General features: G+C 41.6%; 1 protein-coding gene across 1 annotated transcript in view; it reads right to left on the reverse strand.

Moving 5' to 3' along the window:
• PTPRQ (protein tyrosine phosphatase receptor type Q) overlaps positions 1-8977 on the reverse strand; it is a 1500794-nt gene extending 1491817 nt beyond the window's left edge. Inside the window, exon 1 of the mRNA XM_078647981.1 lies at positions 8719-8977. Within this exon, the coding sequence (XP_078504107.1) occupies positions 8719-8887 (169 nt within the window). The 5' untranslated portion in view covers positions 8888-8977. The remainder of the gene's footprint in view (positions 1-8718) is intronic.
• Positions 8978-20006: the final 11029 nt, after the last annotated feature.

Below are 20006 nucleotides of genomic sequence, written 5' to 3' on the forward strand. Positions count from 1 at the left end.
GGCTGATTTGCATATGGCTATATGGCAAATTGTTGCTCATCTGAGGCCAGAGGTCACAAATGCAGTGTCAGGAGTAGCACAGAGAAAGCTAGAGGTCCCAGCTGCGACCCCTGACTACTCTCAAATGATGTCCATCCATGCTGCCCAATCATACTAAGGGTGTTGAGACACCCCCCCTCCAGATGGTGAGCAGCACCACAAAATAGCAACATTGCAGGAGGCAAACTCCTGGAACAAGGCCAGGTTCTAGCAGTTAGCTTGCGTAGGCTGAGCAATTTATGCACTGCACACAACTAAAAAAAAATTACTTTTTGATTTCCGATAATTGATTTATCAGCTGGTGCACTATATTAAAGCTTTAAATGGCAGACACCATCACTTCATTTTGCATCCCAGTGATATGGTGACTTTCCTATAATATCTGCTTAAGTACCTGGATACTGTGAAACAAACTAGTAGTCGCAGCTGCCATTTTTTTAGATCAATCAGATTCAAAATTGAACAAGATTGGTACTTTGCTTACAAATGGGAAGCCTATGGGGAGGCTGTAAGACCACGATGTAGATACTGCATGCCTTGGTACGAAACAGGCATGCGCGCTATCTATTGCCGAGACCTAACGACGATGTACATACAGCATGTCTCGGTTCGAGACAGCACATGCGCGTGTTTAGAGCCGAGGTCTAAAAAGGATAAAGAATGGGATGAAAAAACATTGGCAAAATAAAGTTTTGTTTCACCAGCCCTGACACAGAAGTGTCAAGGAAGTGGATCTTCATGTGTAAACAAGGAATGTGCCCTCATTCATTCCCAATGCTAAAGTGGACTGAAACATCGCCTAGTGCTCTATATGGTGGACGTCTGAAGCAAAATGTGAATGACAGCTAAAGAGACCAATGGATAAGGGGAATGAGCACCAAAGCCTGTCTGGTATGTATTTTTATCCATGACGTTTTGAATAAATAATGTTTGTGCAACCACTAAGACTGTCTCTAGGTACCAGACTTAAAAAGGCTAGTCCGTTTTTCTTCACTGGGGTTCTGTTCCCCTTGCCTGTGAAAACAAAGCCTGACCTGCTTTGGGGGGGTCTAGCTTTCTAGAAAATCTTTACACCCCATCACATAAATCAACGCAGGGCTAGATGAAAAAAGGTTATGCAGTTCCAAAAAGCATCACTTTAAATTTAATTACACTTTCGAAATATTGTATAACACACGAAACACAGGGGGTCTACCAGCCAAATTGAGAGGCTACACTGTTGATACTGAGTCCACAAGATCTCAAAATATCTTTATCACACACAAATAACGTATTAATAAGGAAAAAGGAGGAAAAAGGGTAACACTACATGCATTGAGGAGACCGGTACATCATCGATTATTCGTATATGGCTGATTAATCCACAACAGATTGTAAAGGGTTTCCATCAAAATAGACTCAATGATCAGTCCTATCATTTGGCCAAACCCATGTGCAAATGAGGCTGGTCCCCTGATCAGTGGGACACTCAGCTCCGCACCTTATTGTTGTATTAGGATTTGGTCCACCAAATACACAAACTGTCCATGATGACTGATCTTTTGATAGTAAAGTGAAAAGAAATAGTGCAACAAACAATAAGTGATTTAAAATAGGATGGAATGTCCTCCTTCTAAATACTTTATTCTGCGGACCGGACACGCCTCCTAATTAAAAAATAGAACAGTGCAAGAAAAGACAGTAACAAATATCTGTCTACAAAAGGGCCAACATGTTTCTGCCTAACGGGTATTTAATCCCTTGGCATTCGTCAGGGCCTCTGCTCGTACAATAGTTGCACTCCTAATAGTGGAATATAGAAATCACCACCATCGCCTAAACAAATTGTAGTAAAACTGGTTAGAAACGGTACAACCTGTAACAACCATGGACATTAACCCTCCGATTCACAATGATTACTGTGAAGGAAAACGTTGCATCATTAGTACTATATTCGATGTATCAGTCTCATGTGCATAGTGTGTCACCAACAAACCAATAATGTGTGTAAGAAAATTAATATTTATATGCTTACCCTTTGTGGTAGGGCAATAGACCTCACCTCACCTGGACACTGCTCAGGTACTACGAGGCCCCGTACTACAAAGATATAGGGAAGACAAAGGAATGTGGCATAATGCTGCAAAAAAAATTTAAGCTCTACACCCTGCCTACAATCATTCCTGTAACCAAATGCCCTATATCTAGAGGCAAAACATGTGAGGTAGGTCAGAACCCCAAACCTAGTGTACTAAGCTTTAAAATGACCCAGAAACTCGACTAAGACACCAAACTCTTAGAACTATTAAAAACTCCTTTATGTGCTTTTTCATGAATTTCTTCAGCATGATAATCTTAGATTACTGTGATTACTAAGCTTACAACATAGTATAGTTGAAACATTCTATAGTAGCTGCTCACCTTTCCGTCGGTACCTCAAGCTCCCATCTGAGACTTGGGGGAGGCACCGATCTGTAGGAGATCCTATTATTAGTAGCCTAGTGAGGGTTTGTTGATGAAATATCCCTCCACCTATGTGATGTATACTTGCTTGTGGCAATCTTGTCATGTGTCCCTGTAATGCTTTCAATTGATATTATATATTAGGGACAAGGGCACTTTTATCAAACATTTACTGTGAAGTAAGCCTGGTTGGTCTTATTTCCTTAGAAAACTGAGCCCACTACTTTGCGCTCGAAATAGCGCGAGAAGACGCGCTCAGAACTACCCCATGATGTCATATCGGCCATCTTTGTAGTTCCTATGACTCCAACCTGTTAATCATTGAACCACGAGTGTCCATCGTGTTCATATGTTCTTGTAAAGCCCCAAGTGTTATGAACCAGTGCCTCTTTTATCAACAATTACTGTGAAGTAAGCCTGGTTGGTCTTATTTTCTTGGAAAACTGAGCGCACTACTTTGCGCTCGAAATAGCGCGGGAAGACGCGCTCAGAACTACCCTATGACGTCATATCGGCCATGTTTGTAGTTCCTATGACTCCAACCTGTTAATTATTGAACCACGAGTGTCCATCGTGTTCATATGTTGTTGTAAAGCCCCAAGTGTTATGAGCCAATGCCTCAGGTGCCATCCATTAGTCAGGTGACTAATATCTGTAGTTAACACTTGGTAGCTCACTTTTCATGGAAAAACCCAGCGCACTACTTAGCGTTCGAAAAAGCGCGAGAAGACGCGCTCGGAACTACCCAGTGATGTCATTTCGGACATCTTTGTAGTTCGGTGACTGCAGCCTAATGGTAATCGGTCCCCGAGAGTCCATGATATTCCAATGTTGTTATGGGGACGCAAGTGCTATGAGCAGGTGCCTCAAGTGTTCTCAAAGTGTATTCAAAGGGCATAACTATGCAGATGCTCCAAAATCTTACAATGTGGAAACCATCATAATGTTTGTTCATAGCTGTATGTTGCCCTCCAGTTTAGATCAAAGAACCCCACAATCATACATATATGTGATAATATGAAATAAGTGTGAGCAAAGTAAATGGGGCATAAATCAATATGTACAAGGTGTATAGATCCTATAAACACACCCTATTACAGTCAGTACATCATGATTATTGCTCACTAGTGCCAAAGCTCCAGGGAGGTCCAAGGGATATCATCATTTAATCCTCCTGAATCAGTCCGAAGCTTATAAATCCATTTTTGCTCCTTTCTAAAAAGGTAACCCGACACATCACTTATGTGACTAGGTATGTATGGCTTCTCCAGGACAGTCCATTGGAAGTCCGTTTCTAAATGTGCACGCTCCAGGAAATGTCTCGTAAGTTTGGTGTTGTTTCTCTTACATCGGAAAGAACTCTTGTGTTCCAACATCCTGGTACGGACTTTCCGGGTCGTCATACCCACATATCGTGTGGAACACGGGCATGTCAGCATATAGATCAGATTGGTACTATTGCAATTACTGTAATTGCATTGCAACCAAGGTCTCGTAGTACCTATATCAATCTCCTTCGTGTGTTTGGTCTGGGGGCAGACTGAAAAAGTGCCGCAAGGGTGATGCCCTACAACTGGTGGGAGGTTCCATAGGGTTTCACCAAATTTTCTGGGGAGCTCTATTGGGCGTGTGTGAACAAGTCGATCACGAATACTGCTCGCCCTTTTGAACGCGAACAAGGGTTGCGCGATTTTCTCTCTCCCGTGATTCAGAAGGCGACAGTGTCTTTTGACAATTTTCTGGATGGCATTACTTCTAGTATTGAAGGTGCTCACAAACCTGAGTCTAGTCAGAGGTGGTTTAGGGATTGGAGCTTACAGAAGGGCCTCCCTGTTGTTATTAAACGCTCTCTTCTTTGATCTTTTTATAAGTGAGTTTGGATAATGTCTGTCCCGTAATTGTCCACAGAGGTTCCTAGCATGTACCTCAAAGTCCTCTCTATTGGAGCAGTTTCTACGAACCCGTAGAAACTGGCCATAAGGTAAATTCTGGCGCAGGGACTTCGGGTGGTAATTCTCGTAAAGGAGGAGTGAGTTCCGCGCCATGGGTTTCCTATACAGTTCACTCTGCAATCCTGCAGGAGTGACATAGATCGACAGATCTAGGAATGCAATTCTTTCTTTGTGTGTTTCCATGGTAAATTTAAGAAACTGGTTTCTCTGAAACCATCACCCCTGTACCATTTATAATGGCTTTGGCGACTATAGCCATGAAAATGAATTTCTTTAAGTATGAGGACAAGCTGTTTCTCCAGATCTCTGGAAAAAGTATGGGCAGCGTTTTCGCGCCGAGCCTGGCGAATTTATACGTGCACCAGTTCAAACAACAACACGTACTGACACCCACCAACCCCTTCCACACCTCTATTAGGTGGTGTAAGCGTTATATTGACGACGTGTTGGTGGTGTGGAGAGGCACGGTGGATTCCGTCAATGAATTCCACCAATGGCTAAACAGTAGAAACCAGTTTCTTAAATTTACCATGGAAACACACAAAGAAAGAATTGCATTCCTAGATCTGTCGATCTATGTCACTCCTGCAGGATTGCAGAGTGAACTGTATAGGAAACCCATGGCGCGGAACTCACTCCTCCTTTACGAGAGTTACCACCCGAAGTCCCTGCGCCAGAATTTACCTTATGGCCAGTTTCTACGGGTTCGTAGAAACTGCTCCAATAGAAAGGACTTTGAGGTACATGCTAGGAACCTCTATGGACAATTACGGGACAGACATTATCCAAACTCACTTATAAAAAGATCAAAGAAGAGAGCGTTTAATAACAGGGAGGCCCTTCTGGAAGCTCCAATCCCTAAACCACCTCTGACTAGACTCACGTTTGTGAGCACCTTCAATACTAGAAGTAATGCCATCCAGAAAATTGTCAAAAGACACTGGCGCCTTCTGAATCACGGGAGAGAGAAAATCGCGCAACCCTTGTTCGCGTTCAAAAGGGCGAGCAGTATTCGTGATCGACTTGTTCACACACGCCCAAAAGAGCTCCCCAGAAAACTTGGTGAAACCCTATGGAACCTCCCACCAGTTGTAGGGCATCACCCTTGCGGCACTTGTTCAGTCTGCCCCCAGACCAAACACACGAAGGAGATTGATATAGGTACTACGAGACCTTGGTTGCAATGCAATTACAGTAATTGCAATAGTACCAATCTGATCTATATGCTGATATGCCCGTGTTCCACACGATATGTGGGTATGACGACCCGGAAAGTCCGTACCAGGATATTGGAACACAAGAGTTCTTTCTGATGTAAGAGAAACAACACCAAACTTACGAGACATTTCCTGGAGCGTGCACATTTAGAAACGGACTTCCAATGGACTGTCCTGGAGAAGCCATACATACCTAGTCACATAAGTGATGTGTCGAGTTACCTTTTTAGAAAGGAGCAAAAATGGATTTATAAGCTTCGGACTGATTCAGGAGGATTAAATGATGATATCCCTTAGACCTCCCTGTAGCTTTGGCACTAGTGAGCAATAATCATTATGTACTGACTGTAATAGGGTGTGTTTATAGGATCTATACACCTTGTACATATTGATTTATGCCCCATTTACTTTGCTCACACTTATTTCATATTATCACATATATGTATGATTGTGGGGTTCTTTGATCTAAACTGGAGGGCAACATACAGCTATGAACAAACATTATGATGGTTTCCACATTGTAAGATTTTGGAGCATCTGCATAGTTATGCCCTTTGAATACACTTTGAGAACACTTGAGGCACCTGCTCATAGCACTTGCGTCCCCATAACAACATTGGAATATCATGGACTCTCGGGGACCCATTACTATTAGGCTGCAGTCACCGAACTACAAAGATGTCCGAAATGACATCACTGGGTAGTTCCGAGCGCGTCTTCTCGCGCTTTTTCGAGCCCTAAGTAGTGCGCTGGGTTTTTCCATGAAAAGTGAGCTACCAAGTGTTAACTACAGATATAAGTCACCTGACTAATGGATGACACCTGAGGCATTGGCTCATAACACTTGGGGCTTTACAACAACATATGAACACGATGGACACTCGTGGTTCAATGATTAACAGGTTGGAGTCATAGGAACTACAAAGATGGCCGATATGACGTCATGGGGTAGTTCTGAGCGCGTCTTCCCGCGCTATTTCGAGCGCAAAGTAGTGCGCTCAGTTTTCCAAGAAAATAAGACCAACCAGGCTTACTTCACAGTAATTTTTGATAAAAGAGGCACTGGTTCATAACACTTGGGGCTTTACAAGAACATATGAACACGATGGACACTCGTGTTTCAATGATTAACAGGTTGGAGTCATAGGAACTACAAAGATGGCCGATATGACGTCATGGGGTAGTTCTGAGTGCGTCTTCTCGTGCTATTTCGAGCGCAAAGTAGTGCGCTCAGTTTTCTAAGAAAATAAGACCAACCAGGCTTAGTTCACAGTAAATGTTTGATAAAAGTGCCCTTGTCCCTAATATATAATATCAATTGAAAGCATTACAGGGACACATGACAAGATTGCCACAAGCAAGTATACATCACATAGGTGGAGGGATATTTCATCAACAAACCCTCACTAGGCTACTAATAATAGGATCTCCTACAGATCGGTGCCTCCCCCAAGTCTCAGATGGGAGCTTGAGGTACCGACGGAAAGGTGAGCAGCTACTATAGAATGTTTCAGCTATACTATGTTGTAAGCTTAGTAATCACAGTAATCTAAGATTATCATGCTGAAGAAATTCCTGAAAAAGCACATAAAGGAGTTGTTAATAATTCTAAGAGTTTGGTGTCTTAATCGAGTTTCTGGGTCATTTTGAGGCTTAGTACACTAGGTTTGGGGTGCTGACCTACCTCACATGTTTTGCCTCTAGATATAGGGCATTTGGTTACAGGAATGATTGTAGGCAGGGTGTAGAGCTTAAAAAATTTTTTTGCAGCATTATGCCACATTCCTTTGTCTTCCCTATATCTTTGTAGTGCGGGCCTCGTAGTACCTCAGCAGTGTCCAGGTGAGGTGAGGTCTATTGCCCTACCACTAAGGGTAAGCATATAAATATTAATTTTCTTACACACATTATTGGTTTGTTGGTGACACACTATGCACATGAGACTGATACATCGAATATAGTACTAATGATGCAACGTTTTCCTTCACAGAATTCACAGTAATCATTGTGAATCGGAGGGTTAATGTCCATGGTTGTTACAGGTTGTACCGTTTCTAACCAGTTTTACTACAATTTGTTTAGGCGATGGTGGTGATTTCTATATTCCACTATTAGGAGTGCAACTATTGTACGAGCAGAGGCCCTGACGAATGCCAAGGGATTAAATACCCGTTAGGCAGAAACATGTTGGCCCTTTTGTAGACAGATATTTGTTACTGTCTTTTCTTGCACTGTTCTATTTTTTAATTAGGAGGCGTGTCTGGTCCGCAGAATAAAGTATTTAGAAGGAGGACATTCCATCCTATTTTAAATCACTTATTGTTTGTTGCACTATTTCTTTTCACTTTACCATCAAAAGATCAGTCATCATGGACGGTTTGTGTATTTGGTGGACCAAATCCTAATACAACAATAAGGTGCGGAGCTGAGTGTCCCACTGATCAGGGGACCAGCCTCTTTTGCACATGGGTTTGGCCAAATGATAGGACTGATCATTGAGTCTATTTTGATGGAAACCCTTTACAATCTGTTGTGGATTAATCACCCATATACGAATAATCGATGATGTACCGGTCTCCTCTATGCATGTAGTGTTACCCTTTTTCCTCCTTTTTCCTTATTAATACGTTATTTGTGTGTGATAAAGATATTTTGAGATCTTGTGGACTCAGTATCGACAGTGTAGCCTCTCAATTTGGCTGGTAGACCCCCTGTGTTTCGTGTGTTATACATTCAGTTGGTGCTGGGGATAAAATCAGGTGTGGGTCTTTAAAATATATATCCCTTGGACCCTATTCTAAATGGTTTTGTTTAACTTTCGAAATATTCCCAAACAATTTTTATATTATTATGATTTTTACGCGTGAAACTATTTTGATACCGTTCATTAAGCGTCAGCAGGACTTGCTCAGTATCTCAACGCATGTAGGAGTGAACACTATATAAACTGCAAATATTAACATTCGACATAATGGGCTAATAACGAAGCGTATAAATGTTAACTGTTAGAATAGATGACCGTTTGTATGGTGTAAATATCAGTACAAGAACGGATATGTTTCACTTACTTGTTTCCAGACTGACAACGGGGCTTAAATTAATCTGTGTCCCTCTGGGGTTCCTCACAGACAATAAAAAGCTGTAACGATGACCGGGAAACAGGGATACTATTTTCTTTCTTGTAGTATTTGGCGACAGTATCTCAAAATATGCATTTGACTGTTCCGAACTGTACATAATTGCGGGCTCAATACTCAATCCAAGCCAGGCCTGCAAATCACTCCAAATAAAGACAACTTCCGTCTCTGTGACTTCCTGAACCTCGAAAGTAAAATTTTCAGGTGGAGAAGGAACTGGAAGAAATAGAGCGAAATGTTAAATCAATGGTAAAACACACTTGAAAACGGTGTGCCAGATTATACAAAAGTTAAATCCAAAAAGAATGAATTGCACAGGGCACTGTCAGGCATGTTTTCCCCATGCGGTAGACAAATCATGATGTCACATTACATCTTTAAGGCACGGCAGGGGTAAATTACAGAAGATGGCACACAATTTATGAAGAACAGCACGCAAGCGCAGTCCGCACATCTTAGTTTTACAGTAGGAGGCGCTGGTGCATTACATTTTAAAAGACAATTTCAATCTCTCATATTACAAGGGCAATTTTACAAGTGGCATTGTAATTTAAAGGACTAACCCAACCAATGAAAGTGTTACCTCAAATTAGCATATTGGATTTTAACAAACGACACAATATGAAACATCACATTTTAAAGGTATTGTCAAACCAGGTGTAACATGTATTAGACCAATGGAATGTTGGGTGCTACAATAAAGCAGCAAAGAGGCACTAGAGGAACAGGCTAACATTAAAGGCCCACTAACATTAAAGGCCCTCATATGCATAAAGGCTCATTCCTGCAGCTTGGGCCCATATTCAGGGAGAGGGCTTCCGGAAGCTGGGTTAGCCCTCACAAGTGGGCTATCGTGCTATTTTTAACGGGTTAGTCATGTGCATTGAATTTAAGAATTGTATTCTAATTAGTGTCTTTGCACTTAGAGGCCAAGCCCAACCAATTAGACCTGAGCAAAATAACGTTTAAGAGCAGGAGTCGCCTACAAGTAGCTTGGGACGTACTGGTAGCTTACCAGCACCCTAGAAGTAACTCTGAGAAATGAAGCCTATCCCAGTACCCCATTCAGAGGATCTGTGCATATTAAATAAGGTAGCATTACCCATCTCAAGACTCTGAGACTGGCAGATAACCAAACCAAAGCCAGGGTTTCATGATAACACTCAAAGACAGAATGTGTCAGCCTATGGGATTTGCCGCTTGACCATCTATCCCCATTCTCAATCTAGCAGTCACAAGGCGATTGGCTATGTTGTATGCCCTGCTGCATCAGTCACAGTACGTGTGTGAACGGTGGGCCAGGCAAGAAGAGTGCCAGCACTAGCCAGAACAGTAGTCAAGTAGGACCCTCCAAATTGCTGGACTGCAGGAGTCTGAAAATGTGTAGAGCATTGACCGCCTATGAGCTGAAGAAAGCAAGATGTGACTCCAGAGCTGAGACAGTTAAGAGCTCATGGGTATGCATCACTGTGTTTATCCATTTGTGCACATGTATATGCATGTTTGTGCGTGTCTGGCATATGTTTCTCCCTAGTAAACACTTTTGCTCTCCGAAAGCTATTATTGGTGCCAAGAACAACCAAAAGTATAGGCAGTCTCCCAGCTTACGGGGTTCTTCTCTGTCAGTTGATAGAGGGCAATGGCATTATAATGACCATCAGTGAAATATTTCGAGATTTCATGGTCTAGTTGTGCACACTGGTAACCATCATTGTTGTATTAGGAGGCCTAATGGCCTACATTTAGCCATCTCTGACATAATAGTGGTCTCTCCTTGCTTAATAATGGCCATAACTGGCATATGGTGGGCATCCTGATCATTATGCTGTCCAAGCCTTGGTACAACATGACCCTGGTATAATGGTGGGCATTAGTGACACATTACTGACATCCCTGGTGTTCTATTGAACATCGATGACGTACGACTTTAATACCTGTGCATTAAAAGAGGAATCTGTCAATGTGATGCATTTATATATGAATACTCATTGAAAATAGCAGATATTTGGGCACTGTATAATTCCTAAAAATCAAAACTCACATTTTGCAGGCAAAAATTTATGTTTTTCAGAAAGTGTTTTTCTTTTGGAAAATTGAGTTTGTTGTTTTCCCCAAAAAGAAAGGGGTATGTGGTAGAAAAATATGTACATTTTTGGACACTCTTGTGCTGATGAAGACAAAAGGCTACATTTCCAAAACTCATTTAAAGCTTATAGTTGAATGATAATTCAAGCTAAGTTGGGGAGAATTTGCTGTAGGTATGTCCTTTGTAGCAGAGGGCTCATGCTGTTATGACTTCTGCTTTATTATTCTTGTGGATGCATTTCATATTGATACGGTTTTCCCTGACATTTCTGCAGGTTACCCTGCCTGACATGCTTGGGATGTCACTCCGGATATTCCTGTGCAGGGTGGGCACTAGTGTATCGTAATGAATGGGGTCAAAATTCACTCCGGCAGTATGTTCCGGGCCTAATTTAAAGCAGAGAGCTGCACTCAAAACATGATCATTACAATTCACTAAGGCATTTATGTGTGCATGAAGAAGCACTCCTGTAGTACTGATTCTCATAGTCATAAATGCCTTTGTAAATTGGACCTATAACACTTGAAATGGCAATAAGATGGGGTTATTAGAAAATACTCCGATACAATTAATACAGATAGAAAGGACTGTGCTATCCTTGTACATTTACAAACAGGGAGTTGTACATTTTTCATCCAATAACAAAAGGCCTTTCTGCTAGAGCTATGCGAGCTCAGCACAAAGTCTACTTTGATCCTCAACCCCAATACAGTTCAAGCTTTTATATGGCTCCTGCCTGCTACCCACGCTCTCATGTGCAAGAATTACAGACACAGCATCAAGCTTTGATGTAAAACAAGAGAGGGAAATAAATACTCATCTAGTGGCTGAATTGCACAATGCGAAACTAGAAAAACAGGGATAAATCCCATCTTCCCTCACACATTTCAATGCTGTGCATAAAAGTAATGAAATAGTCAACATTGGTTTTCATGGGATAGACATGGTTGGTCACATGCTCCAGGGAGGTGACAGGACCTCAACGCTAAGACAACTAGAAAGTAAATAGATCATTAAACTTAGGCGGTCGAATTGGGTGTGAACATAGATAAGGAGTTACATGTCTTTTTGTAATATCTTTGTTGCTATTGTTCTAAGTGCCAATAGTGTTTTGTAGTGGTGTGTTGGACCATATAACAATATATCTTGATTAGTTAACTATCATGTGAATACATTGCTGCCTGTATAATACAATATATAAATAAGATATGCATATAATGGTGTTTGTAGGCCAGTTACATACTTTGCCCAATGTAAATGTGTGAAACTCAACATTTATGCATGGATTTTGGCAAATTAAACTATTCTCTTATACACAGGTGATGGTTCCCAAGGGATATGCACTACTGATGTGGTGACTGTGATTTCAATGGATAAGGCAAACAAGCCATTGTTTTCCAAAATGAGCATTCTGTCTATTTCAATGGCTTAAAAATTGGTACTCTTTCTTACGCTTGGTGAGTTAATATACGTCAGGTGTCGTTTTCCTCATCCCTTTAAAAATGTTGCTCTTTTACTTACAATGTGACAGGTGTTTTCTGCTTCTCAATTTACATTAACATTGGTTGGATGTGAAGCCGCGTCTCAAGGGGTGATACCATCTATGCGTTTTTTCGTTCTTGATTTTTTCCTTGGTTATACGTTGCGTCTCATTAACTAATGAAATGTATGCTTTTTTGTATTTTGGGTTTGTCCACACAGTGATTCTGGTCATAGAACCAGGGGTCAAGGTCTGCATGGGTATAAATGTGTCTTCTCCCGTTTTTACTCACGCTAGTGGATGTTCCGTCACAGTTTATTCTTTAACTTAAGGGGCTTTATAACTACCAGGCTTGGCGCTTAGGCAGGTTGTATACAATCGATATTGGTAGATTATACTGATATAAATGTTACTTAACTTCTTCATTTACAGTGCCTACATAGGCCGGGTTGGTCGTAGTTACTTTTTTGAGATCACTACCATTTTTTGCAACTACTGCAATTTTGCCTCCAATTTGAACGACCATTGTTCTAGGTAGTTATTACTACTTTTAAAATTACTTGTATATATCATGGCATTTTTTACTATTCACTTGGAGTTTCTTGTTTATGGATGGCATGGGTATCTCCGACAATGAGATGTTTTTGCCACTTAGGTATAGATTAGTTGGGGGCGCCACACTTCAATCCTGTTTCCTTTCTGCTTAGTATGCTCTTTTTAATTTTCTTTGTATCCTTGTGCACTTTCTGATCATCATTTCCTCCATGGTATATCTGGTGGCACATTGGTATGGTCACAAGTGTGGTTGAAGGGTTTAGCTTTAATGGATTATCTACAATATATGTTGAATTGCTGTGTAATGGTTTTGCAGCCTTGAAAAAGTTCTGTGGATGAAGCATGTGTGGCTCCATGTATGGTGAAATGTTCATGCTATGCACAGTTTGTAACGAACAGAAGAGTCTGACTCAACTGTTCACTTATTCCATTGACTTATCCATGTATCCACGGAAACAGTAAAGTGTGTGCTTCGGTGCTTTTCTTTCAAGTTGTATTTACCGTCATACAGTACGGTAATCCACACCGTAGGTGGCTGGGTGCTGTCACAATGTGAGCACCATCAAATGGGCTTCTTTTTTCCTCGTTACTGATACTTGGAACACATGTACTACCCAATGTAATTGATTTTGATGTGCAAGAGTGTAGCATAGACACTTGTTGTTTATCTAATACATTTTACCAAATTTGTGTCTGGCAATATTTTTTAGAATATATTAACTTTGTGCACGGCATAGACTCCACAAAACCTTTCCCCAGAAAAACAAAATGAATGGCAGCAAAGGAAAGAAGGAGTGGTTGCATAACAATCTAATAATTATGCAGAAAGCTATGTTTCTCTATCTGGTGTGTATGCAACAGAAACAAACATATGGTGGGGGCAGATTTTGAATGTGAGTTTATACACTGCAAATAAAGAAACAAGTCAGACAAAAGTTTCTTATTAAACTGTTAAGGTGGAAAATAAGACACTTACATTTATATTCACAAAAGTAAGGCAAAGGTATGTAGCAAAAAAACCCTGTGAAGAAATAGTTTGGTCCAGTTGCGTTTTGTTGCAAGGCAAAGCAGTCACTTTCATTGCTGGGCATCATTGAAACTGGTGATATTTCTGATTGTCCCAGGTCATACGAAGACCCATCTGCCCATAATAATTCACCTTCATTCTGCAATATCAATTGACAAATTAAGACCTTTATATTTAAAGAGCACCTTTACATGTACAACATTTCAACGTTTGATAATTTAGAAACTATTTTACTTTTCCATTAATAATTATTATTTCAGAGCAGAGTACCCAAGATACACATTACCCCAAACACAGACTTCATTTGTAGGCATTCCAAGAAGATGTCATAACACAAATACATAGCACAAATATGAATATGATAATTCACAGTAACATAGGTTTTGATTTTTTTAGGTTCCGCCTCAATGGCGTCTCTTAGTGGCACCTTGAACTGGGGCTAGTGTGGCTGTCTTTACCTACAATACATATGCCATGTCATAAAGGGAAAAAACACGAACATAACATAATTTAACATGTGTGTTTGTAAAGCACAAATTCACCCTAGATGTTTGTTGTTGCCCAAATTCAAATACTCATTTTATTGAGCTTAGAAAGATGAAAAGCTGAGTGAATGAAACCTCTTTCCACAACAGAGCATAGATATGTCTTGCCAATACCTGGGTTTGGATTAAAAGGTTGGTAGAGGCAAATCCTTTAGCATTTGTAAATGCTTGTTCAAACTGCTAAAGTAAAGCATTCCAGAGTTTGCCTTAGCAACCTATGAATCAGGCTTAACACTTCAGCAGACTTGACACTGGGATGTCAAAAAGAGGCCCATTGTGATTGGGGAAGTAACGCTGGGGGATAGGGGGACAAAAGAAGGGTCCTGGCCTTGGTTAAGCTACATTTGGTTGTGCCGCAGTAGATCTCTTTGAAGTTAATCGATCTCCTGGGCCCAGCCCACAGATCATCCTATCAAAGGCACAACAACACCTCCCCACACCCAAGTCCTTCTGTCACTGTCATGGGAGCAAGTTCAAACTTTATTCAGACCTACTCAAATGTTAATTACTGTCAGGCAGAAGTGAGAGTGCAAACTGCAGGTTAGCTTCCAGGGTCTACAGGTAGGACAAAAGTAACTTTCTAAATATGAACTTTTCCTTAATAGTTATACAAAAATAGATTTTACCAATAAATGTTTTTTAATAACTATTAGAAAGAGTCCTTGAATTATTTTTCTAACTGCTTCCAAACCAAAGTTAGCACTATTATATGTAATAATTTAACATGGTGTTTTCGTATGGAGCAGCCAGCCTAGCTTGTGCCTTTTTCAATGTAAGAACATGTGGAACATTACAATTTTACATGTGCTTATTTTAAATACTACAGTATAGAAGCAGAGGTTCTGCCACGGAAAAGTAATTGCTTTTGATCAGTGGAATATATCCACATAGATAAAGGACTATCAATTAATGCTAAAAATAATCACTCTTTAAACAAAAATTAGAAATGACAACACAGTTTTTTTCGTTAACAGTTAGAATTGAACAATATATTTAAAGTCATATATCGTCTGTGTTTAGTACATAAAAACATTCAAACCAAAAACAGACTGTTGACAATGTTTTCTAACATATATGTATACATGTGTAGGAATGTGCCTCAAAATGGGTGCTACAGCCCACTAGTGACATTTAACCTACAGGTCCTGGGTACACTCTATATCATAAGCTAGGAATTTTTCGGTAAGTCAAATATGCCAATCAAGTTTATATTAATTTCCACCTGCTAATAAATAAGCGCATAAGCACTATCCTTCTGTTTAGCAGGAGCAAACTGCACAGTGTTCTATGGCCATCAAAAAAAGAGTGCAGCAAAAAAAGGGCAAAGACCTTGAGGGTTAACCTGCCGAAAGAACACATTTCCAACTGCAACCTACTGTGCTTGCACCAGACGCCTCCCCCAGTTTGCATGAAAATGTGGAATTGCTTCTATGTCAGCCCTTGCCCCCATCAATGATTTCCTAAGTGTACAAAAACTGATGGATGGGAGTGCTTGAATTAATCTCAGCCACTGGTAATTACTCGGGCAACATCCGAGTCCATTATTATTTTGCACACCATGCCACCTCAGTTTGGACCAGCTATATGGAGATCAGTCTTGGCCCTGCTCCAATGGGAACACCCCAGCCTGAACTGTCAAGCCAGGCCTTCCCTGAACTAGAACACAAGCAACTCAGGACTGGTTTCAACGTTGTTATGGGCTCATAAGCCATGTATTGCTTGGTTCCATTGTCCCAGTTTGCACAGGACCCACATCTGGGCATGACCGTCCCACTTAGGGTGACATACTAAAGTCTCAATAATGTCAGTGTGCCATTCAACCGCTAGACAGCACGTGTGCCAGCAGCAGGTAGAAGTTGTGCTGCACATCCGGTAAGACTTCTCCCCTGAACTGCTCCTTTTTTTTGGAGACAGGCTTTGATGGAAAGGATATAATCTGCCCCTTTACAGTAAAACATCTTTCAAAAGGATTCCTGCTCATGGATCGCAGGCATGCCAGATCTAAGAGTGGAAATTTACACTAGATACCAGGGATAACTGTTATTTGAGTGGTTGTTAGTCCTCCTAACATCGATCAATGCCCTAGGGGTCATAATATGTAATACAAATATTTTTCCAATTACCTGGGGGGGTTAGGGGGCTATCGGACCCCAGAGCATGGCATGATCATCCTCCCAGGCGATGAAAATAACAGTGGCCATTGTGCTTTTAGTCTATCCTGCTTGGGGGCTTGAGATTATCCACCCAGGAAAGACCCTGGACAAATGGGGCACCATTGGGAAAGGGAGAATCTTCCCTTTCCAGTGATGGCCCTCTCAAAAAGATTTCTGCTTAAGGATGTGCTGTGATCCACAAGCAGGCACTTAGAGACTCACAGATGGCATGCAGAAGCCAACAGGAGGGTCCAGGCCCGGTCCAGTTGCCACTGGTTAGCTGGGAAGTTGTAAGAGAAGGCCTCTTGTATCTTGTTGTAGCTTTAACAGGAGGTCGGCCTTATGACCCTTGGAGTCCACTACTGTGTTCCGGTTACAAGAGGCAGAGCAGATCCAGTCTTCTAAGCTCTTATCAGGTTTCTGTGAGCATGGTCAGTCCTCTTCTGATCTCCCACACAGGTCCAGGAGTGTTCTAAAGTTGGTGCCTGGAGATACCACATTTAAGCCAGGCGCCAGCTAGTGTATGGGAATGACCCCAGTAGATGACCTAACAAATGGGTTGGAGGATACCGGGGCAACCCTATCCACTTGGGGCATTTTGAAGATGACAAAAGTCTTTGGCCACACTGAGGGCTGGGGTGTATGTGGGAAGTTTACTATGGTAATCCTAGTCTCCTCTATTACATCTAACAGTAGTCTTGTAAAACAAAAGCTAAGTGTTTAGCAACAAGACAGTGGACATACAAGAGCTGTTTTGGTGTTATGATTCCCTCCTTTGAAGTGTGCCCCAAGTGTCATAGGAAAAACTCTAGCAGACCTATCAAGCAGGTTTTACACTTCAGCAGACCTGACACTGTGATGTCAAATAGAGATCCACTGTGATTGAGGCAGTAATACTGGGGGGGAAGGGCAAAAGTTGGGTCCAGGCCTTTTGCATTAGCTACATATAGTTGGAGAAAGTGTGTTTTATTCATATTATGATTGGTAGTATTAATAGATAAGCAACAGTAGATTAAGTATTGTGAGTTGGCAGGAATATGGTTTTAAAAGGAGAGGTTGGTATCGTTAAAATGACGTGTGGGCAATTTGCAGAGATTCAATTATATGGATTAAGGCAAACATGCATGTGACTTAGGGCCTGATTATGGACCGCCAGACTAGGAGTGGCACGGCAGTCCAGCCACTGCCGCACCGGCAGTCAAACCACTCCAAGACAAGTTGGGCAGTCAGTGCATTTGCACTGCAGCATCTGCCAGGGATAAAAGATTCCCGTCAGTGGCACGGTGGTGTCGAAGCCGCAATATGTTTAGCTGGACTGAAGCGGTCCCGCTAAGCATATTACAAGTCTCCTCTCTGCCACGTTTTTCATGGCACGCCCTCCTCCATGAAAAACATGGCAGAGAGAGAACACAAGGGCCCAACAGGGCTCTCCGTTCCCTCTGGGCATTGGGGTACATTCAGGGAAGCACATGTTGTGCCCCCCTGTGTGCATGCACCCAGTACCTGCACGGAATGGACTGTACCAGTCCATGTCATGCATGTACTGCCTTTGAAGTTCCCATTGCGGTACCTATTTCATAGGTACTACTGTGGGAACGCCAAAGAACCGCCTGCCAGTGACTAAGAAAGTCATAATCTGGCGGGCGGTGAGCACATAGGTTTGTTGGTGCGGAAGTGGGACGGCGCTGTGGCAGTGCTGCCCAGCAACGCCAAGCTCACAAATCAGGCCCTTTGAGTATGTTGTGCTTGATAGAGGAGGCATGCAATGGATGGAAAGGAAGGGGCGAATCATTAGGAAGAAAAAGGAGAGGCAAACATATGAAATTTAAAGTAAAAGTCACCTTTTCATGTAGGGGTTTTAGGAATGTTGTGGAGGATTTTTGAGTTAGCATGCAACACTTTAGAACAAAAAATTATTTGAATGCAGCATAGTGCTATATTTGGTGCTTTTCATAGGCACTAGATTCAGGTGAACAGTCTGTCCACTTCTAGGTTACTGCAAGGCCGCCAAGTCAACTGATTTGCTCAGTGTTTGGAAGTGTAAAGTAATGACTGGCCCATATATAGAAAAATATCAAGAGCTTTATGCTGAGCTCAAAGGAAGGAGTAACCTCATGGTCATATCAACACGAGGTTTTATACCGGGTAAATAATGCATCAGCAATATGAATATCTAGCAAATGGCGGAATGGATTTTTTTTATGCTCAACTTTACTGTTTGGGTCACAGTATTAATTAGAAAAGTGGGTACATTATAGATGCCCCTTCTTTAACATGAAGAGGATTAAGTTGAGGACAGCCTTCCCAGCCAGTGGAAGTTTTTTGCTTGTATTCCTATGGCTTGAGGGTGCAGTCGCGGCCGGCAATAATCGTGGGTGAGGGAGAGCACGGGGAGGGGAGGGATAAAAGATAAGAAACAAGTGGGTGAGAACCAAATTGGGGAAGGGGAGGTAATGTAGACATAGAGAAATTTTAGTAGGAGAAGGGTAAGAGAAGTAGGTGGAGGAGAGGGGCGAGAAGGGAATGTAAGAGAAGGTAAGATGATAATGAACAATGTTCATTATCATCTTATGCAACACAGTGCTTAGCAGTGTGATGAATTAAGAAGTGTGAGAGGGGAGCGCAGTTTATGGTTTTTAGTAAGCTGGCAGCTTTGAGCAGCTCTGCAGGTCCACTATGGTATATTTTATTATCATAGTCCACTTAGCTAGTTACTGCAGTGGGTTGTCCACTGTTAGATATTTTGTTGAAAGTTGGAGGCCCTGACCAGGCATACATTTGAGGGAGAAATGATGTAGACCTGTGCCAGGATAGACATTTTTTATATCCTCCCTTATATGATTATCATCGTGAGATGTAAAGAAGCGGACGTAGGAAGAACGTGTTGGGATCTGAAGTGGTGGACTAAAAAGAGATCCATTGGCCAGTGGCATGTTGGACATCTCTTCAATTATTCACTTCATAATCGTTGGTTTATTGCTGAGGACATGTACAGTTCTATGTGATGGACATGACCCATAGAAGGTTTGTATAATGTGAGTCAACTGGCCGACTGTTGAATGGTATTATATTAGTATTATCTTGTTGACTACAGTCGGTTACTGGGATTAGAACTGTGCTCTTAATGAAACTATTCTATGCATTTACTCCAGTTTCTATTTGGTAGATTAAATGAATAGGAGTTAGGTGTGATCTTTAGTTGGAGAAAGGGTGTTTGATTGATATTATGATTGGTAGTATTAATAGATGAGTAACAGTAGATTAAGTATTGTGAGTTGGCAGGAATATGATTTTAAACCTTTCGGTGTGTCGAGCGGCCCCTGGCCATCCGACGTTATGGTGGACGTGTGCGGGGGACGGCCAGGCGCCATCC

This window comes from Lissotriton helveticus, chromosome 1_1 (assembly GCF_964261635.1).
Source record: "Lissotriton helveticus chromosome 1_1, aLisHel1.1, whole genome shotgun sequence".
NCBI lineage: Eukaryota > Metazoa > Chordata > Amphibia > Caudata > Salamandridae > Lissotriton > Lissotriton helveticus.